This window comes from Melospiza georgiana, chromosome 11 (assembly GCF_028018845.1).
Source record: "Melospiza georgiana isolate bMelGeo1 chromosome 11, bMelGeo1.pri, whole genome shotgun sequence".
NCBI lineage: Eukaryota > Metazoa > Chordata > Aves > Passeriformes > Passerellidae > Melospiza > Melospiza georgiana.
In genome coordinates, this window is record NC_080440.1 from 1846594 (window position 1) to 1874567 (window position 27974).

Genomic DNA, 27974 nt, shown 5'->3' on the forward strand with positions numbered 1-27974 from the left:
AGGACCTGTCTTTTCATGGATCACAGAGGAGCCTGAGATAATTTAGAGCCTCTGTCCAAGCCCATTTAATTTAGTGCACGTCTCTCTCTCAGTGAAGGCAGCAGTAGATAACTCCTGCCTTATCCATGACAACTGACAGGCCTCTTAACAGCAACCCCCTATAATTAATTTTCAGGTAAGAACTGTATTTGCTCTAAATAAACTGAGGGAAAATCCTGTTGCATTGAGTTCAGTACAACATCTCCCACTTCTCTATGTGGGAAGCCATTCCCCCTTGTCCTGGCACTGTCTGTCCATGGAAAAAGTCACTCTCCCTCTTTTAGTACTGACTTATCATGAAAACCTGTCAATAATATTCTAAATAGAAAGAAAAAAGAACATCTTTTGCTCAGATAACAAGTTTTGATATTGTAGCAGTGGCCCCTTTGGAAGCATCCAACAGCACACTGCCACTGAATTCAGCACAGCTCAAACCAGCCATGGATCTGGCATCCCACATTTGCCCACAATTTTCTTTTCCCACCAATTGTGTATCTGCAGTGACAGAGCAGTCCAAGGCAATAATGCTGCATCCAGCCATTATTAATATCTATAAACACAAAAGCTGTGGTTTGTCATCATCTTCCCTTCGGTCTGTACGTTTTTAAGACAAGTCTGGAGTGACAGAACGTCATCCTGATGGAGCAGGGAGGCAGCAGGAAAGGAAGGGAGCATTTACAGCTATTAGAGACTTCATGTAGATTGTTCAGAGATGCCTGGAGTAATAATTCAAATACAAAAATATCCCCAGGTTATCTAAGAAGAACAGTTCTCTGGAAAATATCTTTCTTTAGGGATGCTGATAATGGGAGGAAACAAATGAAAACCAAACACAAGAACTGTGAGGGACCCTGAAGGGAGCGAGGGGGCTGTGGAGAATTTCAAATAATAGAAACCTTTTTGCCTTCTCTCTCCAAGCACTCATTTTTTTACTACACGTAAAATTAAAATAAATAAAGTCAGAAAGCCCATGCCATCAAAACAAATATTTGAGCAAGCAGATTTGAGTAGAGCAAAGCTTTGTTTTTACAACAGCTTTCATTCCCGAGATGCGAGGCAGTGACAATTTGATACGGGAAGACTCTGCAAGTCCAGAAGGGTCTGATGGTGCAAAAAGCCAATTTTCCATTGATTTTGGTGGGAAATGCAGACCATCCCCCAGGGAAATGTCCCTTTTGACACAGCCCCTCCAGCTGGCAGTTTATTTACAGACAAAGCTCACTGATAAACCACGAACGCTGCGATGGCACCGCAAGGGACAGGCTCTACAAACAGGCTCTCCACCCTCCAAACAAAAGGCTCAGGACCTGGACCAGCTCTTCTGGTGGCGCTGGAGGAGCAAAACACCCTGAAAAGCACTTCATGAGAAGCTGGGCCCTCCCTTTCTGCACAATTAGCCAGCAGAGACACAGCTCTCCACACGCTCCTCCTGCGCTCGCAAGCGAGGAAAATCCTGTCTGGGCAGCAGCAAAGCCACTCCTGCTTTCACTCCATCTAATGCTCACTGGAATATTTGCTGTGCTCATTCTTCCAGGGCACTGGCTATAGCCCAAGGCATGGGAATTAAATGGCTTCTAGTCCATGGAGAGGGACAGTGCTAATCCAAGGGATCGTGTTTGGAGTGCGCATCCAGCCACCCACGCCAACAACGCCTTCCTGAAAAGGACAAGCCACCACCCTCTACCTACAGCACCCACTGTGGAGGTCTGTAGAGCATGACAATCAAAGGGAACTCCATTGGAGCTCATAAAAATTATTATGAGAAAAAACATCCATGCAAGATTTTCGGTGCCTCAGCTGCTGACACAAAGCGTTTCTGGGAGCGTTCGTGAGATCTCAGCAGAGGCAGCAAATGCATTCTCAGCTTATTTGTTCCAGCTGATACCACCTGAATTCAAGCCCAAAGGCACAGCCTTTCAAGGATAACACATCTTTCCCTCTGGTTCCAACAAAAAAATGCCCAAAGTACAAAGGGAAATTACGCACTTGGCTTGTAATGGACATTAACAGGTTTGTGAGATCCCAGGACACATTTACATCACTTCAAAATGATGCTTGAATAGCCATCAAAAATATCACCAAGTCTGAAATGTTCATTAGGAATCCTTCTTCCCCTTTAGACATGTAATGATTTCCTTGGATTCTAAAAGTGCATCTCACAGTATGGCCCTAACTGTAAAATCATTGCCTGCTTGCTCTTCACCATAAAAACACCCATGAGAAGAAACATCTGATAATAATTTTTTCCTTCGAAATGCTACAGACATACTAAAATCATTATCAGCTGGAGGACAAGCAGGAAGCTGCACATCAGCTCCAAAGTGCATTTAGGAGGCTGATGCCAGGCATTTCTTTGGGAAGCAGTGGATGCAGGGTGTGCTCACCACAGAGCAAACCCCATCCTGCTCCCTCCCATCCTCCTGTGGGGAGGGACCAGCTCCTTCCTGGAGCAGCTTTAACAGAGGGAGCAACAACTTGCAGCTGTGTGTTCAGCACCCAGGGATGAATTTAATAATCACAAAACCTTGAGAGACCTCAAGCAGGAACAGCAGCAAGTGACACATTTAAGAATGTCAGCACAGGACACATCTGGCTGCAATCCAGAGGTTGGATCCCTCAGGGATCCTTCACCCCCTCCACCAGTGCAAGTAGAACTCTGCTTTTAAAATTAATCCACAAGCACCAAGGTGAAAGCCTGATGATTTCTCTTGACCCTTTGTGACAGGTTTCTCTTAGGGACATCTTCATCCTGCTTTTAGGGATGTCAACACAGGGCACATCTGGATGCGCTCCACAGGTCAGATGCCTCTGGGACAGAGCTCTGGATCCTTCACCCTCTTTACATCTGCAAGCAGAGCTCTGCTTTTAAAATTAATACACAAGCACTGAGGTGAAAGCCTGCTGATTTCTCCTGTCCCCTGTGACACATTTCTCCTAAGAATATCTTCATCCTCTTTTAACAGGACACAGCTGGGTGTGCTCTGGAGCTCGGATGCCTCTGGGACAGAGCTCTGCACCCTTCACCCTCTCCACCTCTGCAAGCAGAGCTCTTAGAATTTTAAAGAGCTTTTAGAATTAACACAGAAGCACCAAAGTTAATCCACAAGCACCAAGGTAAAAAAGCTTTTAAAATTAACACACAAGCACCAGGCACACAAGCACCAAAATTAATCGACACAAGCACCAAAATTAATCCACAAGCACCAAGGTAAAAGCCTGATGAGTTCTCTCGACCCCTTCTCTTGTTAATTTTAACTTGGCAAGTTAAAATTACCCCACGAGCACCAGGTGGAAGCCCTTTGACTTCCCCTGAGCCCCTGGGGCACAGCAGCCCTGGGGTTTGTTCCCAGCCCTGTTCTGGCCAGCTCCAGCAGCAGCACAGGCAGCAGTGATGTCCCACACGTGTCACACGGAGCCCTGCAGCAGCACCACGCTGCAGATGATCTGCTGGGACACGGGAACAGATTGCTGATGCTGCAGGAGCTGTGGCACGGCGTCAGGGACAGGCTCACCCCAGCTGGAGCTTGGCACAGGCTGGGGCTGCGCTCCTCAGCTCGTGGCTGCAAACTGAAATCAGCTCCCGCTGCTGCAGCAGCAGATGGGAGAAATGGAAATTCTAGGGGTCAGACTGATTATTGATGCACACAAAGCAAACCAGCACCAAACCTGGATTCTACACAAGTCCCTAATCCTTCTCGTCTAACCAAACCTGGATTCTACACAAGTCCCTAATCCTTCTCGTCTAACCTTTAGCTGGAAACACTTACAGAATCAAAAAATCATTTTTAGGTAATGCCTTTGAAGAGCACTGAGTCCAACTGTTAACCCGGCACTGCCAAGGCCACCACTGACCCCTGTCCCCAAGTGCCACATCCTTTTAATCCTCCAGGGATGGGGACTCCACCACTTTCACTGCTAAAACACGGTGTGACCACAGAATCAGGATTGGGTAGGAGGGACTCTAAAGCTCAGGGACACCTTCCACAGACCAGGCTGCTCCAAATCCCAATCCAGCCTGGCCTGGGACACTTCCAGAACAACCCAGAGCTAAAACCAGCTCCTGCTGGCAAACAGCTCATGAACAGGAGGCCATCAGGGACAACAGCTTTCCAAGGCTCCTGACCACCAAACCCAGCGGCTTCCTGGTTCATTTTATCCTCTTTCTGCAGCAAATTGGTTAAAATAAGTGGACAAGTCAGTTGTTTCAGATGTTGCAATGAAGTAGAGCCATCTCTGCCACGGTCTGTGCAAAGTGAGATGAATGATGGACAAACTTCAGAAAGCCATTTGCAGGGTGACATTTTTCATCCTGCCTGGGCAGGATGTAATGAAAACCCGACAAGTTATTGATGCTTTGGTTACCTGTCTGCCTTCAAGAAATTGCACAGGTGCTTTATGTAAAAGAATAAAAAAATACAAAGAGTCAACACAATTAATGGGAAGCAATGATGGGAAGCATCCTTTGAGGTTTTCTTTTCTGCTGAAGTGTCACTAGGCTGTGTGTCCAAAAGACACTGCTGGCAATCCATCTCCCAAGCAATCAGGATAAAAATATCACCATGCTTTGTACCCTGGCAGCAGCCTGGGAAAGATATGCTGTCTGTCCTCTTGCCATTTTCTTTCTGGCTGTTTAAAGTAATTAAGCACTAATTAGGAAGTTTGAGGCAGTAAATATAAAGCTGGAATTTATACAACTTTTTGTACTCACGACATGCTGGAAGAATGGGAGAGAAGCTTTGCTTGTTCAATTATCCTCCTAGACTGACCTGACTCCAGGCTGTGGTGGAGAGAACAGTGAAATACCTGGGAAAATCTGGACCCAAATTACCGAAATCTTGGAGCAGAGCAGCCAGTTTGGGTGACAAATCACAGCAGCTGTCTGGGGGTGCTGTTCTCTGTGGTGGTGTTTCACAGGGCTTCCAGGATGAGGGAAGAGATGAGAATCTTGACTCCATGTTTAATGGAGAAACTTGACTCCATGTTTAATAACAAATCGGAAGGCTGATTTATTATTTTATGATATATATTATATTAAAAGAAAATTATATATTATAACTATACTAAAAGAATAGAAGAAAGGATTTCATCAGAAGGCTTGCAAGGAATAGAAAGGAATGGAATGATAATAAAATCTTGTGACTGACCAGAGAGTCTGAGCCAGCTGACTGTGATTGGCCATTAATTAGAAACAACCACATGAGACCAATCACAGATGCACCTGTTGCATTCCACAGCAGCAGATAATCAATGTTTACATTTTGTTTCTGAGGCCTCTCAGCTTCTCAGGAGGAAAAGATCGAACGAAAGGATTTTTCATAAAATACATCTGTGACAGTTCTCTGTCCCCAGTGTGAGTTATCCAGGCACTCCCTGCACTCCAAACACTTCCACGGCTGAGCTCACTGAGAAAGTGGCACCATGTATGTGCTGTTTCCTGCGCTTTTCTTGACTTTCAGCACCAAAAATGAACAATACTCCTGCTGTAAGCACTGCGGCTGTGCAAGGTGAGCTTGTCACATCCCAGAGCTTGTCAGCCCTGCCAGACAACGGGAGCAGCACTGGGAGCATTTCCACGAGGATCCTGAGTGTGCCTCGGGTCTCTGGGTCAGATCCTGCTCCAGCAAAGTGCACCAAGAGGGTCCCTCTGCACAGACACTTGTTTAATTAAGATAACAGATGTTGCTACCGCACAACTCACAGGGAATGGTTGTTTAATTGGACACTTTCATATTCTTTGCTACCAGCACAGAACATAATTTGGTTTTTTATGCATTTCTTCCCTTACAATTAAGCTGCACAAGCAATGCAGGCACTGTACATTCCTGGAAAAGAAACAGCTCTAATGATGTAGGGGCTTTGCATGAAGAAGAATGAGAGAAGAGCAATTTGTTTTGGGGCTTTAAAGTACAATTATTTTTCTGTCCCAGCCTGAGCACGTGTCTGGTGGCAGGGTAAATATGATTTCCAACAGCTCTAGGAGAACATGAGGAATTAAGACTGTTGTGTACATATTTTAAATAAAAGTTTTCTTGCTTTGCCTGCACTCTTTTTGCTGTTGGGGAGGCAAGGAAAAGGGGAAAAGTGGGAAGCTGTGGGGGAACAAGAGAAATGTGAATCTGCTCTTGAGCCACACAATGCTACAGCTTCACCTCTGGGAGAAATAATAAATGGAATTATTGCCACTATGGCATGGAAAATAAAAACCCCTTTTTCTGGGCCCAAAACAAGACCTGAGAGAAGAGGGAAGACTGGCAGGGGAAGCAATGCAGACCCTGTGCATGTATATCTGTGCTGTTCCTATATAAAATTTACCTTCTGGAGCCAGGCCCCCAACATAATTTTGGCTCAGTTAGGCCTCCAAGGCAGGATTTCCATTATTATGGAGATGAAGTGCCTTTAATGACTGCAATAATGTAATTGTACCCCAGGGCAGAATCCCTAATAACACAATTGCACAGCTCTCAAGCACCGGTGAGAGATGCCCCGAGGCCATGGCATTCATTAGAGGTGCAGCACACACTACCTCAGCCTCCAGAGAAGAAAGTGAAACCTAAACCCATAAAACTCCTTTTTTTTCTCTTTTTTTCCAGTGTGGCAGTCTCTGCTCCGGGGCAAACATTGAAGAACACTCTTTGTTTTGCCTCCTGGACAGCAGGAGCCTCCAGAGCCGGAGTCTCAGCAGCAAAAACCACACAGAGTGTCTCCAGCAAGGAACCGAACCCCACACAGCAGCTGAAAAGCCACAGAAAACCCAGGAGAAGCTGTGGAGGGATTGCCATGGCAGCCAGCAGGCTGAGCATCAGCATCCAGAGCTGGCACTGACACCGTGCTGCTGCTTTAACTCCACCTGGAACTGGAAGGGTCACCTATATTGATTAACCTGCACGAGATCAACCTGCAGCTGGGGAAGGGTCCAGATGTTCAGGTGTTACTCTGGTTTTTGAAGATTTCCTAAGCTTTCTGATGTTGATATTCTTGTAAACATCACACACTTTCTGTAAATAACTCATTGTTTTGCATTCCTTTGTGGAAGAAGAGAAATTTGATGGCCTGTTGGTTTGTCCAGTGTCATTGGAGAGGTGGCACTGCCACCCTCCAATCCACTGCCACTCTTGGAAAACTATAAATGCTGGAGTCAGAAAATAAACTTCCCTTTTTTCTTCACCTTGAGAACAGCAGTGTGTGCTTGTGTTCCTTCATGTCCTGTAGCGACACCCAGGTGCCTCTCTGGTGCTCACAGGACCCTTTAATGTCACTTTTAGCAGAGATTTCATTGAATTTTCTTCTCCCACGCCTGTCTAAAAGTTCTGTGCCCTGTCCTAGAGATGAAGGGATTGCAGCAGCAGCCTTTCCTGGCACCTTGCTTCCTGGATTTCAACAGATTCTTTTCAAAACAGCCAAGAAAGTTCTTGTTTGAAATCCACACACAGCCGGGGGTGTAGGGAGATGCTGGGGCTGGACTCCAGGCATTGGGACAGTGGGGAGGAAATGGCATTTTAGCAAGCACAGGAAGCAGAGATGCAGCAGGATTCAGCAAGCAGAAATGCAGCAGGATTCAGCAAGCAGAAATGCAGCAGGATTCAGGAAGCAGAAATGCAGCAGGATCCAGGAAGCAGAAATGCAGCAGGATTCAGGAAGCAGAAATGCAGCAGGATTCAGGAAGCAGAGATGCAGCAGGATTTAGCAAGCAGAAATGCAGCAGGATTCAGCAAGCAGAGATGCAGCAGGATTTAGCAAGCAGAAATGCAGCAGGATTCAGCAAGCAGAGATGCAGCAGGATCCAGGAAGCAGAGATGCAGCAGGATTCAGCAGAGCTCAGGCACTTGGCCCCTCCTGCCCTTGAAGGCAGACAGCAATGACAACCCTGACAATGTCACTCCCTAACTGTGCCTTTCACACAGACTCCAGGTCCAGGCTGCAGGTGAATAACTTTTACACTTTCTGTATTCAGGATTCAGCAGCCCAGGAGACACAGCCCAGCGAGAGTCAGAGCAGAGCATCTGGGAATCTGTATTTTTTTTTAACAATGGTTATTTAGAGCATTTCAGAGGCAAAATATTTGGGTTTTTTGGAGTGCATTTTTATCAGCTTCTTGGCAGGGATGATTTAATAGCAGACAGAGATGGGATGGGCACCATGGGAATAGGAATCTTACCCCCAGCTCCTTGGGATTGCACACAGGCTGTTTCCTCATGTATTTGCAAGTCAATTTTGCAAAGCTATTAATGACAAATTTAGCTCTGATTGCTGCAAGTCCCTGGGTTAGTTAATGAAAGAAATGGTTACTTTAAGACATTACCTCTCATTTTCTCTCAGGATGTCTTTTCCTTTCTTCCAAGAATAAGTAGGTCTGGGGGAGGCCTTGGGCTTGCACTCAATGATGACTTCACCCCCCACTTTAACCAGAGTCAGCTTCTTCAGCAGCGTTTTGGAAAAGTCTGGCCCGATGGCTGAAAGCAAAACCAACACAAACCACATCAGAATTCCCTCAGGAAAAACCAAAACCAGGCTCATTGGAACATTACAAAATTCCAGGGTTGTTTCTCGCTTGCAATTCCTGAATGATTGGACTTTATGAACTAGTGAAGTCTGGATGGGGTAAAAAGACACCTGAGTGCTGCTTTAAGTGCACAAAAATACTTGATTTGTTTAAAACTGTGTTCTGCTAAAAACCCAAGAAACCAGTAACCCCACCGTGCACATCTTACTGGGACAGCATCCCTAGCAACCTCCTGCATGAGGAACATAAAATATTTCCTTTTTCTGTGTCAGGATCATCCTTCTGTCAGGCAGGGAAGTTCTCACAAACACAGAACCCATCTAATTCATCAGAAACGTTAATATTTCTAGAAAGGCTGGCACTTTTATGCTTCCTATTCATAATTATTGCATAAGCTGGGTTATTTATGTAAAGGTGGGAGACACTGACATAACCAGGTCCTGAACCAAGCAACACAAGGCAATAGTTGTTTGCTCCAGGGCATAAAGAATCGGCTTTTCCTGCCCTCAGGGCACAAAGAATTATCTTTTCCTGCCCCCAGGGCACACTCCTGTGGTTTGTGGCAAACTCTCAGATATCCACTGAGCTGACCCCAAAGCCCTGCAGCCTCTCTGCAGCCTAGGGAACAAGGAGATGCTTTGGCTTCCTGTGAATAAAGCACAATCCCACACTGAAAATGGGATGGGCTCTATGATCCAACAGTGCTCCAAGGTCCTGCATCAGAGATTTTTGCTTTCTATGTCTAATCACAGGCAGGGAACTTCATTCTGGCACTCAGAAACACAGGTATGATATTAATTAAATGCTATAAAAGAGCCCTGAAACCAGCGCTGGCTTTGGAAAACACTCCAGAATTAAAGGAGACATCCTGACGACACTTCCCACCAATGCATTTAGAGCCAAATGCATTATTATTTATATCATTATTAATATATTATCACTTCTGAAACGAATTTCTCAGATGATTGCCCCAAATTTATAAGCAAAAGAGATTTTTTTGAATAATCCTGTTACTCCCATCCCTGTAATAAACAGTTTAGACTGTTTTTTGTGAGCCATTTGCTGCATTTTCCTGCTCCTCTGTGAGAAACAGGAGTTGCTCACTGTGGGTTTATTCTGTGACGTTCAAACCGTCATCATTTGACATTTAGAAACTCTGGGCTCATTTCTCAGCACTGCCACAACTTCCTGTGCCACTTCAGGAGTAATGAATTTAATTTATTCACACCTTTTGTTTGTCAAGCAGGGATTTTAATGACCTTTCTTTCCCCACTCTAGGCCCACATTTCATTTTTCCAATTTGTTTTTCAAACATTTAGCCTGAAAATTCTGTAAGACAAGACTGCATCTCAGTCCTGTGCAATGTCCAGCACCACTGGATTCTGCTTTTATTTAAAGACTCCAGGCAAGATAATTGGCAACAATAATTGAGAAGAATCACTCTGAGAAAAGCCCGGTCTGTAATTTTCCATTTCTCTCTTTCACTTAATTTTGGTGCAAGTCTCACTTGAGATGATTAAACACCACCAGTATCAAGTGCTTAACTTCAGGCCCTTTTACAACAACCATTTTAACCCTCAGATCTGGTTAAAAGCTAAAATTTCCCAGGGAGGGCTCAGAATGTTGCCCTGCTTTGAAACTCTAGTGAAAAGGCAAACCTGCTGCTTTCCTTTCAACATGTGCCAAGTTCAATCACAGATGCACAGGGATTTATCTGCAGGACACCATTTGGGTGCTTTTCCTGTGACAGACAGAAGCAGAGCTGCAAATTCCAAGTGAGAAGTTGGCCAAATAAATATTCCTTGCCAGGTTTCTCAGACCAGACCCTCCAAAATTTGGGTTTTTTTGTGTGGACACGAGGAGCTGCTGGGCACAGGGACACCCTGGGAGTCCCCAGCAAAAAGGATTAAACCTCTCTCCTCTGAAAACATCTTCCTCCTTCCCAAAGGTCCATTTTTACCAGGTTTTAAATAGACAAGAAAAGCATCAGTGGGTTTGTTTCGATTTCTTTCATGTCCAATAAATCTCAACATTGTGAAGTCTAATTTATTGAGCATTATCGTACCTTTCTCCAACAGCAACACACACAATCCTTCAAATGAATTTTTTTTTTTCTATGCAGGCATCTATCACTGATGATAAAAAATGACCAATAATTGAAAATCCCATAGCTGTAAAAAAACCTGATGCTTTGTTCCTCAGGATAAATCAGAGAATGCTGCTACTGAACATTTCATTTGAGGGCAACTGAACTGTTATTTTGTGATCAGGAATTGTGCTTAACCCTTTGAAAATACATCCCTGTGCTGAGCAGGGCTGTCTCTCGTTCAGGAATATGGTTTGGGGTTGAGTTGCAGCCTGGCAGGGACCCCTGGGATGGTCCCACCCCACCCCTGCTCACCCAGGAGCAGCACAGGAGGTTCCCCAGTTGGATGTTGAGCATCTCCAAGGACAGGGATGCCACCATATCCCTGGACAATTTGTTGTAGCGTCCAACCAACCTCAAAATAAACTTTTTCTTATTTTAAGTGTCATTTCCAGGTTTTTGTGGCCATTGCCTCCTGCCCTGGCATGGGCACCTCAGAGAGGATCCTGGCTCTGTAATCTCTGCTCCCTCCACTCAGGTATTTCCCCACTTGGCTTCACATGAGCCTCTCCTGGCTTTATCTGGGAGAAGCAGAGCAGCTGCAGGGGCTGGCTGTGGGTTTGGGAGGCTGGCTGTGGGTTTGAGGGGCTGGCTGTGGTTTTGGGGGGCTGGCTGTGGGTTTGGGAGGCTGGCTGTGGTTTGGGAGGTTGGCTGTGGTTTTGGAGGCTGGCTGTGGTTTTGGGAGGCTGGCTGTGGTTTGGGAGGCTGGCTGTGGGTTTGGGAGGCTGGCTGTGGTTTTTGAGAGGCTGGCTGTGGTTTTGGAGGCTGGCTGGGGTTTGGGAGGCTGGCTGTGGTTTTGGGGGGCTGGCAGTGCTCAGGGATGTGCACTCACCGATGACACTGAGCTCCGCGCTGGCGAAGATGACGCCGTGCCTGTTCTCCGCCACGCACTGGTACATGCCCGCGTCCGACAGGCTCACGTTGGCAATGGTCAGAGAGCCCTGCTCCAGCTGCACCCTGCCCTGGGGACAGCAAAACAAACTCCAAAATCAACGAGAACACCAGCAAAGCCTCCTCAGAACGCGCACCCAGAGGTTGTCCTGCTGTGTTCCATAGCAAGGAGGACCAAAGGAAGCAGCGGGAACGGGAGGAATCTGCGTGCTGCGAGTTATTTGTCTGCCAGCCAAATTTATGTCAGGCTAGAGACTAAATGGTGAAACCAATACAGGAGCTGGTAAATGCAATTTCAATGGGAGGACCTTCCCTTGACCCCCTCATTGATTTAATACCCAAAGCATTTAGATTAATATCCCTTTCAAGGAGATAAGATTGAGGCAAGAAATGCACTTCTGTTCCGCAGTGGCACATCACGGCCAAGCCCATTCTCAGAAACATTGAAAACAATGGTATTTCCATGGAATCACAGAGTCATTGAGGTTGGAAAAGACCTCCAGGATCACTGTGTCCAACCTTTGACCAAAAACCACCATAGCAACTGAACTATAGTAGATACTGGTGTTTCTTGGGCACCTCCAGGGATGGGGACTCCACACCTCCCTGGGCAGATCCAGGGAGAAATTCACCCTTTCCATGGAGAAATTCCTCCTGATTTCCAACCTGACCCCTGAGGCCATTTTGAGTGTATATGGCAATGCAGGCTGCTAAGACTGGTTGCCATCTCAGCCGGCACAGACAGAAACATTTAAAATCTTCTGCAGTTTACTGAAAACAATGTAAATGCTAATAATTTAATGATCCTTTACTTCATATCAGCCACTAACGTGATTTAAGAACAAGCCCATCTGCCAGTGACCAGCGTGAAGCAACCAGAATTAGTGTGTGGAGTGAAAGACCAGGCTGTCATTTGTCAGCCTGAGGTTATGGAGCTTGAGTTATCAATTCTAATAAGTACAGCAAAGTGTTCCCTCCCTCCCCAGGAGTTTGACATTTACCAAAAAAAAAATCTAAAATAAAGAGCTATTGGTTTTCTACTCGGCCTTAGGGCAGAAATTTAATGTTTGTGCAATTTTTATCAGGGTTTGATCAAATCGGGGCTGCCATGTTCTTTCACAGTAAGTGAAGGGGAAAAAGTGCTGGCTGCTGTGAAACCAAAGCTTTGGTGACTTGGCTGAGTTTGTGGTGACAAGGTGGGACCACGGGCTGGGTGATGACCCTCCAGGAGAGGCTGGGCACACATGGGAGGGTGTAATTCCACAGCTCCTGCACAGGGACACAGCCCAGCAGGAGGAGTGGGAACACCATTAAACACCAGCAGGAACCCCGAGGTTTCATCACCACTTGAAGTTCACCTAAATATCATAGATTAAAATAATTACTTTGGAGTGATCACTCTTTGGTGACACATTCCAAAACCCCATTCAGCCATTCCTCCTTCTGTCCAGCCTTAGGTTTGCATCATGGATCCTTCATTTTGGGGAGGAGAGTTGCGAATGTAGAGCTGTGGCGTGTCCTGCTTGTCCTTGGCAGGAGTAGGGAGGTGCCACCAGGCATGGCAAGGAACAGGGGATTTTCTGTGAGGGTGGGCAGGCCCTGGGTGCCCAGAGCAGCTGTGGCTGCCCCTGGATCCCTGGACCCGTCCAATGCCAGGCTGGACAAGGCTTGGAGCAGGGGGTGGAATGAGATGATCTTGAAGGCCCCTTCCAACCCAAACCACTCCGCGATTCCAGAGCACCTCATCCTCCCCACCACAACTCAACCACCCAGAGATCGGTGAGCTGGCAGAGCACCCCGGCACCCCCATTTCCCATGCCAGGCGGGTTCCAGCTGTGCCTACCTGTGGCAGCAGGGGCTCCCCGTCCTTGAGCCAGCGGTAGGAGGGCTTGGGGCGGCCGCTGGCGCGGCACTCCCAGGACACGCGCTCCTCGATGGCCGCGCGCACGTCGCGGATCTGCTGCGTCCAGCTGGGCTGGGCTGCAGGGAGAGCAGGGAGGGGAGCATGGAGCCTGCAAACAGCACCTCTGTGCTGCCCAACGAACCTTCCTTCCCTCGTCAGAACACTGGACTGGATAACGTTGGGGTTTTAGCTTTTCTATTTTCATATATTTGTGTAGAACTCTAAACTCCACACACAGTGTGAGCTGCTGCTTCCCCATTTGGGGCAGACACAACAATTCCTCTCCAGGCTTGGCAATCAAGGACATCTCACTGCCTCAGGGCCCAGAGATGGGAACAAAAGTGAGTTGGGGGAGCAAACTTGGGGTCAATGACTTCATTACCTGCAGCTGGAATTGGCAGATTCACCCCCAATATGCAAATGGACCTAATTTACAAAAGTGTGCAAACCCTGACCCATCATCCATTTTTGGGTGTAGCCCCTGGGGGGTTTTGTCTGCCCAAAATGTATCTGAAGCCCTTCAATAAATAGAACATCTTTTTATTCCCTTAATTCTTTTTATTCTCTTAATTCTGTCTGGCCTCTGTTTTTAAATAGCCCCACAAAAGCACGATAAGAATTGCTAAAGATTACTGTTCTTCCTTGAGTCCAGTGCTGCTTTCTGAAGGTGCCACAGGCCAAGATCAGAAGCTACTTTTACTTTATTTGTAGTAAAAACCCTTAAAGAGACAGAGTAGCTTCAGAAACCCTGCTCATCCTGCACAAACAAAGCAGCAGTTACACACCTTGTCCTTCAAATAAAGACATTTCCCTCCTCAGGGTCTCTATAACCTGGGCTTCAAAGCTGTAAATTTTAGCTTCAGACTTCAAAACATGTAATTCAGAACTAGTTCTGCATTGAAATTGAGGTTATTCCAGTAACTCTGTATGGTTACAGGCACTACTTCAGGTCCAGGCTCTCAGTCCTGTCTTGATTATGGCCAGATTTCCATACATTGCCACAGGAAGGAAAAATCTTTGGACCCAATTATTGCATTAATGACACTGAATAAACCTAGAAAGGCCACAAGCAGATATTGGAGACACATTTTGGTAGAATTTGGTGAAAACTAGCACTGGCAGTTTTCAGCCACTTGTGATATTGTATTTTTAATGATGTTTCACATAATTTTATCAGTTTGTTGGCTTTTTTTTTTAGAGAGTTTGAGTTTGGCCAGATTCCACTAAATTCCACTAAAATTGTCACATGGTTTTGAAGACCACCCAAAACCTCAGACTTTAAGAGTTACCTCTTGTCCAGATATACCTACAATATACAATACGACCTATTTAAGATCTTATTAGTAATAGTATAATAATATATCTACAATACTATTCAGAAAATCCCAATAAACAATAAAGTTTTGATTTTTTTAATGGGCATTTGCCCTATTTTGACATAAGAGCATCTGACTTAGCAGAATGGTATTACCAGCAGAGGTCTCCAAGAACCTGATTAATACTTTTCCCTGTGTAATCAGATAAAAGAAAAAAAAAAAAAAATCAAGATTTCTCAAAGCCAGGTAACAACTTTAAAAATCTCTGTTGGATAGCGATCCAGAGAGGGGCTTGAAAGGATAAATTTAAAAACATCACATCAAAACGGCAAATGGGTGCGATCACACCCAAAAGAGGGGTATGTCTGTGATGATGGGATGCTGGAAATCCAAATTTAGGGAGCTCAGGTTGTGTTTAACCCCACCCCTGGCACCCTGAATGTGCCCACAAAGCAGAAATGGGGTGGAGAGTTTCCCACAGCCCCTCAGCTCCAAGGGAATTCCAAAAAACAACAAAGTGAACTGAGCGTGCAGGCAATGCAGAGGGGAAAGGAGAAGCGAGTGGTGTTTATTTCTCTGGCTGCCCCTCCTGCCCCTGTGATATTTTAAGCTTGTTTATTGTCTGTATGCAAAGGAAAGGGAAAGCCTTTAAACGCAGGAAGATGAAAGTCAGCTCTGTCATCTGGAGTAAGAACTTGAACAATTCCATCGAGCTGAGCAATTGCAGCGGGTTCAGTGGCTCAAGGACATTTGCAAATTACTCATGAATTTACATATTTACTATTCTAACAGCATCTAACTCATCATTTTGAAGGGAATTTTATGATCCCATGAAAGGAGCTCTATAAAACCCACACACATCCATTTGCCTTTTTTATTTTTGCTGCGCTGTTTTACAGATTTCCCACATGAAAACAAAATCAAAAAAAAAACCAAAAAACCACCCAGACAAAACAACTGGAATTAATTTGCAAATCAAGAAAAGCCATGAATGGTAAGCTGTGCTCTATAACCTGAGTGTGTGCTATGGAAAAACAAAGATAACTCGTGTGGAGAGGAGGAGAGAAAATTCAGAATTCATCCTCATTTCATACAGACTGCTCAAATAAGGGAAATAATAATTTTCCCCAAATAAGGGAAATAATAATTTCCCCCAAATAAGGGAAATTCTCTCCAAAAGGCGTTTTTTTGGGGTGGTTTGTGGGTTGTTCATTCCAAATCCTGCTCTGAGTGCTGAGACTAAAACATGCAGTGTTGGAAGGTGGCACCCCAAATTCACATCACCCTTTGGTGCAGCACCCACGAGCCACAGCCTCCATCCCACACCATCCTAACCCCCTCCAGTGATCTGAACTGGTTAAAATTCCAAATTCCAAAGCCATTTGTGGTGCAGACAACTCCAGAGTGAGCAGCACAGATCAAAAAAATCATCTCAGTGAGGAGCTCTGAGAAAGTTCAAAATTCATCCTCATTTCGTACAGACTGCTCAAATAAGGGAAATAATAATTTTCCCCAAATAAGGGAAAATAACAATTTCCCCCAAATAAGGGAAAATAATAATTTCCCCCAAATAAGGGAAATTCTCTCCAAAAGGCATTTTTTTGGGGTGGTTTGTGGGTTGTTCATCCCAACTCCTGCCCTGAGTGCTGAGACTAAAACATGCAGTGTTGGAAGGTGGCACCCCAAATTCAAATCACCCTTGGGTGCAGCATCCATGAGTCATGGCCTGCATCTCACACCAGTGGTTTGAACTGGCTAAAATTCCAATTTCCAAAGCCCTTCCTGGTGCAGACGGCTCCAGAGCGAGCAGCACAGGTCAGAAGATGATCTCAGTGAGGAGCTCTGAGCTGTTTTTTCAGCAGGAGTTCATTCTCTGCTGCTCTTTGGGAGTTTTTGTAATTAGGTCAAGCTCTCCTCTCACCAGTTGAGAGCAGAGAGAAGCTCTTGGCTTCATCTTGGGGAATGCTCAGGGGTTGGCTCAGGCTGCAAACGTGTGTGAGCCACCAAAGGAGAGTGGCCACAAGCTAATGGAATTTGACAGGAGCCCGCTGGGGATCAGGGCGAGGTAACGCGACTCGAGATTTCAGGCACGATAATTAAAATAATTCAGATAAGGGGGTGAAAACACCTCCTCTCCACAACGTTTTCTGGTATAGCAACGTTCTCAGAGATAATGACAAGGCTGAATTTGTGGCTGGTCTAGAGAAGAGTCCTTTGGATGGTTTCAGCTGCGCTGACCAAAGAGAAATTATTTTACAGGAGATATTTTGGTCCTGCTTGGTGCACTTAAGATAGTACTGGCCTTGGAAACATCCTGGAGGAAAAATCTGGAAGCTGATTAAGAATTCATCTGAGTTGCAAGCAAAATTCATATGCTAAATCTATAAAGTGAAAGAAAAAGCTTAGAGATATAAGCATGACTCTTACATAAGGATTGCTTTAAAGAAAAATCTCCCCCTCCTAGGACATTTCTGGAGTTTGTACTCAGGGGGACTGAAAAAAGGTGATGGAAATAGTGAAAAAAACCCACCCTGTTTACCTTTGATCACATTTCAGTCTTCACCAGCACAAAGTGGGACAGTTAAAACCAGGTGAATAGGAAAATATGCCCAAATATATTCTTACTTCTCTAAGACAAAATTGTCCAGGGGCAGTCTGTCCTTCACTGTAATAAATTAAAAGGCAAAATAGGAACTGGAAATCATGTCCTAAAAGATATTTGCAAATGAAATGATGTGGCAGGTGATGATGCATCACCTCAGAAATGAGTAGCAAACTCCCAGAAGTAAAGGAGAAATATGAGAAATAAACCAGAAAAAAACTTCTAGGACTCTGCAACCATCTGTGAGTTCAAAACAACCCAAAAGACTCAAGCAAATGAGGTGCTAATACATATCCAGAATCCAATTCTCAGCTGGTGCGTATTGATTTCAGTGTTCCTAAGCCAATTTCTAGCAGCTGATGACCTGGTGCAGGCTGTGTAATTCATCATTAATGGCAGATGAAAGGCTGAATGATTTGTCCATTACCATCTCTATTCTAAGGAGATTGAGACTGAGCCCAGGATCAGAGCAGTCTAAAGACCAGAAAGCAAAGTGTAAGAAGTAAAAAAAAACCCAAAACAACCAGATGGGAAAAGCAGATGAGTAATTGGAAATAAAGAGTGCAGCCAGTGTGTGAGGGCCTGTCCCTAATGGGGACACAGCTCCTGTGCACAAACCCCTCAATCCTCATTTGTTTCCTTCCCAAAGATCACAGAAACCAGACCCCAGGTTACCATTGCTCCTCTCTCTTCCCTTCCTCCCTCCTGACCCCAAGGACTGTTGGAAATCTCTACAACTGCAAGGTGAGCAGGTCCTGCACCAAACCAATCTGCTGGAATGCCGTGCCTAGAAAAAAATAAATCTCCATTTGGGTGAGCCTTTGGAAACTCTGCAAGACTGACCCTACCAACCCAGCCTGGAATATTAAACACCAGAGGAAAAGAAATAGAGGAAAATCTGAAGGAGCTGACTCAGCTGATAAAACCCCTTCAGCCATCCCTTCCTCTCATTTACCTCCTGTTCTGCACCATTAGAGGGTTTTCCCCCCAGTTTTGGTGGGCTGTGGGTGTTACAGACACACCACGGGGACCCTCCTCATGGTTTACCCTCCTTTGGTTATTTTCCATCCTGACACCAAACTGCAGCTGCTCAGGGGTGCAAGGGAGCTGTGGGGTGACCCATGAGGAACCTTCACATTTCATTTCTATTTATTTGTGTTCCATCCTATTTGTATTTTTGCTTCTCCCGCTGGAGAGATGTTTCTCCAAGCAGCAATGATAATAACATGAGACTTTTTCTGAATCTCCAAAAATTGGATTTCTCTGGAAGCAGGGTTCCAGCAATCCCTTGGAAAAGGAAAAGCGGATGAGAAACAATTCTGTGCTCTGTGCAGGAATGTGCTCTGTGTTCTGGATGCAAGACCTCCCTTGGGAAGCAAAGAATTCAAAACTCAAGAGTTACTCCTCCCTGTACTAATTTTACCTGTGTAAAAGGTGACAACAGGGTTTCCTAGTGAGTGATGTGAAATATAATTAATAATAATATAGTAAGAGCACAATAATAGTGCACTTGCCCTATGTACAGGAATTTTCTTGTCTTTTTATCAGTCCAGAAACTCACTTAAATCAAATTTCCAGCAATTTTTTTGTGATTTAGGACCTAAACTGAGCAGGCATGAAACTGCCTGATGTTCACTTGTGCACATTTCCTTTTTAGACTCTGACCATAATGAAGAGCATAATCTGATTTACATCTGAGGCTGTTTTACAGAGTGGCACAAAGTGGCTTTTGCCCAAAACACAGGCCCACTGATGAAAGGAGGGCTCTTTTCACTGCAGAATTAAGGAGCCTCACAAATTCCTAGTGAGAAGGATTTAATCTGCAAAGGGGCCCAGGCAATTGAAAGGGTTCTGCTGAATATCTCAGAAAACGCTGCACAGAACTGTAATTAGTGACAGACAAGTCTGTCTGTCTGCTAATGCAGATGCTGCTGTGCTGACACTTTTGGAAAGCATTTGAGCTGCAATTTTTCCCTCCTTCCCTTGCCTTGCCAGAGCAGGAGAGGACGGGAGATGCTGGAGCAGCACAGGTGATGCTGAGGCAGCACCTCCATCTGTGCTGCTCTGGAGATTGGATATTTCCAAGCATGGATCTGACTGGAAAGCCAGGGCCAAATCCCATGTTTTGTGTCCAAATCCCAGCAAAAAATATTCTCAGTGGTGGTGCAGCTCCTCAGCCCTCCCCTGTGCTGTCACTCCCAGCCCCACTGAACACATTCATATCATCTCAACCAGCAGCTATTTTTCATATTTTCTGTTATTCAGGTGAAATATTTTGTTGGGAAGGGGGATCTCAGGACGTTGCATTGACTCATCAGAGTCAACATAGGGAAGCAGAGCCCAGGGAGCTCAAACCCAAGGATGAGCAGCCTTGGGGTCACAGATATCAACAAAAGAAGATCGGGCTGAAACAGCATCTAAACTCAGCATGAATTAAACATCAATAATAAATAAGCATCTCCTTGATGCTGGCTTTATGAACAAAAAAGGCAATTTCTTTTTAAATTAGCTGGTTAAGGTAATCTGTTTACTGTACTTCTGCCAGCAAAAAAAAAAAAAATAATTGTTGGCATTGCTGTTTGCTCAGGATATAAATCTTAGCCCTGCGGAGGGTTAGCAAATGTAAAATTTATGAGCAGCCAGATTAAAAATACAATCAGGTCAATGGGAGTGCATCCCAAAACACACAGCTGAGGGTGGGGAGGGCCCTGGGAGAATCTGGGAGAATCTGGGAGAGGAGAGCCCTGGGTGCCACTGGGGAGCTCACCTGCCTCAGCCATGGGATGCAGCTGGCACAGGAATAAACTGCCAGGTCAGGAAGGCAGCACCAGCTCTTAGGACTGCCAAAAGGTGGAAAAGAAGAGGCTGTGCAGTGTAATTTGATAGTTTAGGATCAGGGAATATTCTGAGTTGGAAGAAACCTGCAAGGATCAAGTGGAGCTGTTGGCCCTGCATGGGACAGCCCCAAGAGGAGCCTTTGGCAGGAATTAACCTGAGGCTGGGACACAGGAGGAACAGAAGAGCCAGCAGGGAGATGTGTCATTCAGAGCTCCATCAGTCAGAGAGGCAGAAGGGAGCTCTGTAATTGCATTAACAGGACCATGTTTGCATGGGAAGGTCGATCCATCAAGGGGGACCCAGCCCTGGCAGAAGTGTTTGTGGAGCACAGCCTGGTGCAGGGGCTCAGAGCACAGAAACTGCAGCAAGAATGGCTCTTGCACGCTTAATTAACCTTTTCTGCTGCAACAAGGGTGTCAAACAACTTCAGTGGCACTGATATGCAAAGGGAGGAGAAAATAAACTCTGATACAAGAGTGAAACACAGCAGAAGTCAACCCTCCCTGACAACTCCCAGCAGCACACAGAAAAGCTGACAACGCTGGGTTACCTACAGTGAGCAGGCAAATTTGAATTCTTTTTTCTTCTCTTTTCTTATTTTATGCCATGCACAGAGGCTGCTTTAAACTGGGTTTAAAGAGTGGAGCTGTTGGAGCCTCAGTGTGACCAGGCCAGGGCCTGCCCACCTGACGATAAAAAATTTCTTCCTCAAATCCATTCAAACCTGCACCTTTCTGCACCTCCAGAGCGTTTCCCTCTCCAGGCACCAGCCCTGACCTTCCAAAAACAGCTTGAAAGCTCTGCCAGCATTGCAGTTGTATTTCAATTATGAAATAACATTTCTCAACTTAAAAATAAAACAATTATTAAAGAAAAATATGTTATTTTTCCCAACTATTTGTATAAAATTTCACAATATGTTACTTTCCCCTAAAAAATTGTTCTGCCGTGCAAAACTCCAGAGCCCAGAGTACAGAATGCAAGTTGATTAATTTTTTTTTTTAAGAGATCTATTTTCAGTACTGGCTGCAAAACACAAGTTACCCTAAAAAACACAACTCGTTCCCTGGAAAATCACCATCCTCAAGACAAGGATGATATTTCAGTGAATTCTCTAAAACCTGCAGCAGGGGAGGTGCCTGTCTGCCACCTCTCCTGCGGAATTCCTCCTGTCCCAGGGAGGAGATGGATGGAAAGAGTTCCCAGCATGACAGACTGACAGCAGGACACTCCTCTTCCCAAAAATCCTCGAGATTCTCTGCAGAAATGCCACAATGGGGGTGAAAAGCAGCAGGAGCCACAGTGGCAGCTTTTGTGTAGGATCCAGATTGGTAAATTCACTACAATAATGAGATTATAACTCGATATGTGCTATGGTGGGAGTGCTCCAAAGGCTCCATTTACTGCTTTCCAAGAAAAGCAGCTTTGGCTGTGGGTACAGCTGAACTCTACAACTGATGAGGCTTTTAATTTACTCCCCACATGGGGAAAAATCAGGAGAAAAACACAGCACAGAAAAAGGAATCTTTAAATCATCTAATTAAAAAAAATTAAAACCTGTTCAAATCAACGCCAGATTCTTTCCTTAACATGAAAGGTTTCACTTTGTTCTTGCTCTTTCACTCCTTTTTAACGTTTTCTCATTTTATATTTCCCTCAGTTTTAAAAGGAGAAATGTTAATTTGAAATGGAAGCCCCCAAAGTTGTGATTTTAAATGAAATGCCTTTCAGAAATCTTTCCAATTTGAAAACTTCCCTACTTTTTAAAAAAAACCTTACATTACCCACCAAATCCAATTCAGTTTTGCCAGAAGGGTTGGTTCCCAAACTCTTTTTCTGTGGTAAAATTATTATAAATCAAAAACCATTCTCCTCATCATCTCCGGAGTTCAACCCAATCTTCCCTGCTGACAGGAGCTCAGGAACATTTGGGGGAGAAAATCTGAATATTTCCTCTGAACAACATGGGATGGGACCAGGGGAGCAACAAAACCAGGATTTTTTGGATGCTGTGGGGGTCTCTGCACATCTTTTGGGTGTGGAACCTGCATCTTCTCCTCTCCAAAACATCTCCAACAGAACCTTGGTACCAAACCCAGCCCCCTGTGCCCCTAAATTCCCTCCCTGCAGCTCCCACTCACCTCTACACAGGTAAAGCCACAATTTCAGTTTGTTTTGTGGGCTGTTCCCAGCAGAAAGTTGGGGGTGAGCACCAGGATCAAAGGGATAAATGCATCTTCTATTTGACAGAGCAGGCCTAGGAGGCTGGAATTTGGCATTTCCAGTGCCTGGCTCTGGGATTGCAGCGAGAGAAGAGCAGGTGCGGAAAGCCTTTGAGAGGAGAGGGCTCTGCCCTGGTACTCTTAAATCCCAACTCCCCCTGTTCTTCAATCACTGATCCTCCTGAAAGCTGTTCTTAATTGGCTATCAGCAATTAACATTTATCCACAAAAGCTGGGGCAACCCATACACCACGAATCCCAAGCTGTAACACGAGGATGCTCCCCCAGATTTCCTGCCTTGCCCTCCCAGCCACAAGAAGGAAAAAGAGACTTTTCCAAGCACTTCCAGCACGTTTCCATGCCAATGTCCTCCTGGGGATGTGTTTTTGTTCCAGCTGCTCTGATTCTCAATTAATATGCACCATCCAGCCAGGCCTTATTTCAAATTACACCCTTCTCGAGATGCGCCATTCGAAGAGAAAGTAATTTCAAAAAATATCCCCGCAAAAATTACGTCCTCACAAAACATTTACTGCAGATTGCACTGACTGCAATAAGGCAGCCTTGCTCACCATAAAACGTCAGCTGTCCTCGTGCCACGTTCTTGCCCCTGACATTTTCAGCCACGCACTCGTAGAGCCCGGCGTCCTCCTGCTGGAAGTTGGGGATCTCCAGGAGCCCGCTGGAGCGGTGCCTGCGCGCCTTCCTGGGCAGCTGCTTCCCATCCGCCCTCCTCCAGCTGATGGTGGGCACGGGGCTGAGGGAGGGAAAGAGGGCAAGATAACATTGCCAGAAGAAGCCATGGTCACACTGAGGTGTTGGGGATTTTTTGCAGGTTTGACAGTAAAAGGTTTTAGAATCATAAAATTTGGGGAATTAGAAAGGAGCTGGACTTAGCGGGGCACTGGAGCGGTGCCTGCGCGCCTTCCGCGGCAGCTGCTTCCCATCCGCCCTCCTCCAGCTGATGGTGGGCACGGGGCTGAGGGAGGGAAAGAGGGCAAGGTAACACTGCCAGAGTGCCATGGTCACACTGAGGTGTTGGGGAGTTTTTGAAGGTTTGATAGTAGAAGGTTTTAAAATCAGAAAATTCGGGGAATTAGAAAGAAGCCAGACTTAGCGGTGCCTGCGTGCCTTCCTGGGCAGCTGCTTCCCATCCGCCCTCCTCCAGCTGACGGTGGGCACGGGGCTGAGGGAGGGAAAGAGGGCAAGGTAACATTGCCAGAGGAAGCCACGGTCACACTGAGGTGTTGGGCATTTTCTTCAGGCTTGATAGTAAAGGTTTTAAAATCTTAAAATTCGAGGAATTAGAAAGAAGCTGGACTTAGTGGGGCCCTGGAAAAATGTTAAAAATAGACTCTGAAAATGTTAGGCTTTGTGTTTGGCAGATCATGTGAAATTGCGCCTGCGTAAGCAGCATATGATAAATGATATAATTGTTAGATGTGATGATGGTTTAAGAATTAAATATAATTATTGTTTAATCGTAAGAAGAATCATGAGAAACTATGTTAGAAGTTTGAGGGGGACCACAAGGAGCCCGTGCTTGGATGAAATCTATGTATACCATAGAATAATATAAGTTTAATAACGAAAATGAAAGTTATATAACGATAGAATATAAAAATATGTTCATCCCGAACCCATGTCGGGGTCAGATTTGGGTTTGTACCCCTGACACCCAGAGCTCTTCAATAAAAGCACCTGCATGTAATCATTCTCATGATTATGTGTTTCTGAACGCTGATGGGTTGAGGAGCTTTTGCAGGAAAACGGCCACATTCAACCAATGCACAATAAAAACTGACAATGGACACCTTCACAAACAATGGATAATGGACATGTTCAGAAATGGGGCTGGTTTATCCTTGAGAAAGATACAAGAAGAGTCATCAAGCCTCAGAAAGTTTGAGAAAGTGAGAAAAAAGAGAAGCAATGGGTGGGCCAGACAACCACAGCAAGGCACGTGAAAAATCAGAAGATCCAATCAGCATTCTATTTTAGACACATGAACAGCCAGGATTAACCAATCATGTATTAGCTAGAGACACATGAACAGTAGAAAATTATTATAAATATAGCCCTATATTATAAATTGTCCCTTTCTGAGATAATAAAGTTGGCTTCACTTGATCATATTGATCATGGCGTGATGTCCCATTCCTGATCCAAAATGGCATCAGAGAATAAAGAGAAGATAAAAAGTTAAAACCAAAAGGGTATTAGAGAATATATGAAGAAAAAAAATGGTAAAAAGCAAAACAGCATCAGAGAATAAAGAGAAGATAAAAAGGTAGTGAGTGGTCTGGCACAGGGTCCACAGGGGATTTTGTTATGGGTGGGTTATGAGGAACATAAGTGTAAACGTGAATTGATAATTGATTTTATGCTAATCTGATACATATATTCTTTCCATTAAACGGGAGGTGGGGCTACACAGTGCAATAGTTTAAATGATTATGGCTGTCACTCACAATTATTCAATCTGTTGTATATGAATAGATTTTATAAAGAGGTTTTATTATGGGTGGGTTATGTGGAACATAAATGTAAATGTGTTTATCACAGTGTATAAGCAGGAGACATTTTATTACTAAAATGCTGTTTTGACCCAGTTGAATCTGGGGTAAAAACCCATCCATTTTAAGGTGGGCAGGCCCTGGAAGGGGTTGCCCAGAGAAGCTGTGGCTGCTCTAGAAGTGTCCAAAAGACAAGGCCTGGAGCAGCCTGGGATGGTGGGAGGTGTCCCTGCCCGTGGCACTGGATGGGATTCAAGGTCCCTTCCAACCCAAACCATCCATTTTGTGATGATTTCCCTGCCAGTCCCAACATTTTGGCAGTGCTGGCAGTGTTTACTCCAGCAACAAGAGTGCCCAAGCCCTGTGGCTGCTCTGAAAGCTGGCCACAGGTAACTCCTGCTGAGGAAAGTGGGTCATTAGGAACTGCTGCAAACCCCACAAACGTGAGAAGCCGCAGGAATAATAATTAATAACAATAATGGATCCAAACTTACTTGCCCAAGGCAAAGCACTCCAGTTTCACCGTGGTTCCCTTCGCAGATGGAACAGTTTCTGGGAACTGCACTTCTATTTTGGGCTCATACTCTCCCATCACCCCTGGGAACATAGAGGAGATGCTAAGGCTTGGTTGAGTTTCAGCAGTAAATTCACAAGCGTTCCCGTGCTAGCACAGAGCTGCTCTATACATCATTACTTGCCCAATTAATCCATTCATTTTAAACATGGCTTGTTCCTAACAGCCGTGGAGTGTGGGCTCTTTTCCCATTTACTGCCAGAGGAGAAGCTGAACCAACTCTCCACACCATCTGCCAAAGATTAAAATCTCTTCGTGGCCCTGTTACTTTTTGCTTTTGAATATGCAGGATTTTTGCAGGTAACTCGTGAAATAAGGGGAGCAGTAATCAGGGAGGTTCAGCATCTTCTAGAAACGGAACGTGGAACAAGCAGCCATTAGGAAAAAAGTTTGAAAATCCCTGGAGTTAACAGAGATATTGCTATTAACTTCCAGGACTTCAATGCACAGAGATCTTCTACTCCTCGGGTAATTTCTTTATTTTTTACTGCCCCAGTAAATCACGGAGCGTGGCAGCCTCTTTATGAAATTGTGTTTAAAAATTTGCGCACATAAAAAGGCCATTATACCCCTGACAAATGGCTCCATTTCCAGCCATTGCACTGTCTTAAACCCAGCACATATAATTCCACCAATAGTGATTATCAGCTAATTGATGATTGCAGCTCCAATCTCAACAGTGCAGCACTTGCTGGACGGTGGCCAAGGCAGGAGAGGAGCTGGGTCAGCCCTGGAGAATCCCCAAAATACAGAAATGAGCCTGCAGTGACACTGGGGCACGTCAGAGCTGCTGAGTTGGCCTCTGATTGCTGACTGCTCTTGCTTTTCACATTGGATGCAAAAATTCCTGTTTTTTCCTTTAGTTTTCCAGTGATGAAGCTGGAAATGCTGAGTGTGAGCTGACACCACTCCACCTCTGCTCGCTGACCTCTTCTGATGAAAGAGCAGGTTGTGTCATCTTCCAACACAGTAATTGCAAATAAATGTTCAACAAAGTAGCTCCTGCACAGCCTCAGCTGTCAAAATTAAATGCATTTATTAAAAATATGGACACCCTCCCCATACTCCTGCCCTGCCTGATACACAAAACAGGAAATCTGGGATTCCCTGGTGACATTCCAGCATTTACAAACCATACAAAGAAGAATTATGTGGCATTTCACCCATTAGTCCCTGCATGTTAACACTGCACCCTTCAAAATCCTGTTTTCCCAATTGGGACCTGCCAAATCTTTGCAATCTTGCCTAAATTTCTCCAAAATCTGTGCTGAATATTTTCTGGGAGATCTTCAATCAAGCCAAGAACTGCCTTGTGGTCTCCAAAGCAGCAGCTGATACAACTTGTGGAGATCTTTTCCGCCTTCTCTTCACTTATTTTTTATTTAATCCCATTTCTTTGCCTCGGGCTGGGCCTGAAGAGCTGAAATTCCATTGGGATAAAACCCCAGTGGGGTGGGAATGTTTCCCTGGGGCTGTGGGACACCAACTACAGCCACCACCCCATTGAGCCCTGCAGCTCTGGCCTCTCCCAGCCTCACTGAGAACTCCAACCACTGAAAAATCAGGATTTGCACCTGGAAAAATCAGGATTTGTACCTGGAAAAACCACAAGGCTCCTGCTGCAATGACACCCTGCCTATCTCCATGAATTTATACAGGGTATGAAGTGAGTCCTGCTGTCTGCTCTTTATAGCAGCAACATCAGAGCAGTTGAAACATCTCCATCCTGAATCCAAGACCATTTCCATGCAGAAAATCCTCATTTTCCCTGCTGTTCCTGGATGATTGAACATCTGACTTAGCTGTGCAGGTGGCGGGGATGGAGGAGGAAATAAAGCACCAAAGCAGAGCCTGGTTTGTGGCTTGGAGAGCACTCCCAGTGTCAGGGCACATCAGATGCTCCATGTGTTGGCATTTCATAGGCTTTTGTGCCTTTCTTCCGATTTCAAAGCTTAAAAACATTTTTTATTTTGGGCTGAAAGTCCCAGGAATTCAGGAGGAGGCTAATTTGTCTGAGGATTTGCTATGCATTTCCTGACAACACCTGTGAAATGTTGCAGTTTAATTGGCCCATACAGCTGCTGCTGATGGCAGCTTCATTCCAGGACTATTTTGGTCCTTTCCCACTGTTACTGTTTCAATCCTGGTATGGCAAATCCCACATTTTAAAGAGAAATAGGGAAGCAGCAGCTTTCAACACCTGGATGGTCCCAGCAACAATTCCTTCCCCATCAGCTTAAAGCCATTTCCCCTTGTTCTACCACTGCACACCCTGGTACCAAGTCCCTCTCCACGTCTTCCAGTAGGGATTGCAAAAAAATTCCTATTATTGGAATATTAAAAAATATTGTTTCAGCACTGCAATTGCCAGCATGAGGCACATTTAACCATTGCTCTTTGCCATCCATGCCAGGCCCACTGTGACTC

At 45.1% G+C, this 27974-nt stretch overlaps 1 protein-coding gene across 1 annotated transcript in view; it reads right to left on the minus strand.

Moving 5' to 3' along the window:
- Positions 1-27974, minus strand: part of LOC131088320 (contactin-4) — a 255572-nt gene that overhangs the window by 38906 nt on the left and 188692 nt on the right. Inside the window, exons 8-12 of the mRNA XM_058032262.1 lie at positions 25468-25570; positions 23030-23214; positions 13420-13556; positions 11518-11647; positions 8339-8489 (exon numbers count right to left, since the gene is read on the minus strand). Coding sequence (XP_057888245.1) covers positions 8339-8489; positions 11518-11647; positions 13420-13556; positions 23030-23214; positions 25468-25570 — 706 coding nt within the window. The remainder of the gene's footprint in view (positions 1-8338; positions 8490-11517; positions 11648-13419; positions 13557-23029; positions 23215-25467; positions 25571-27974) is intronic.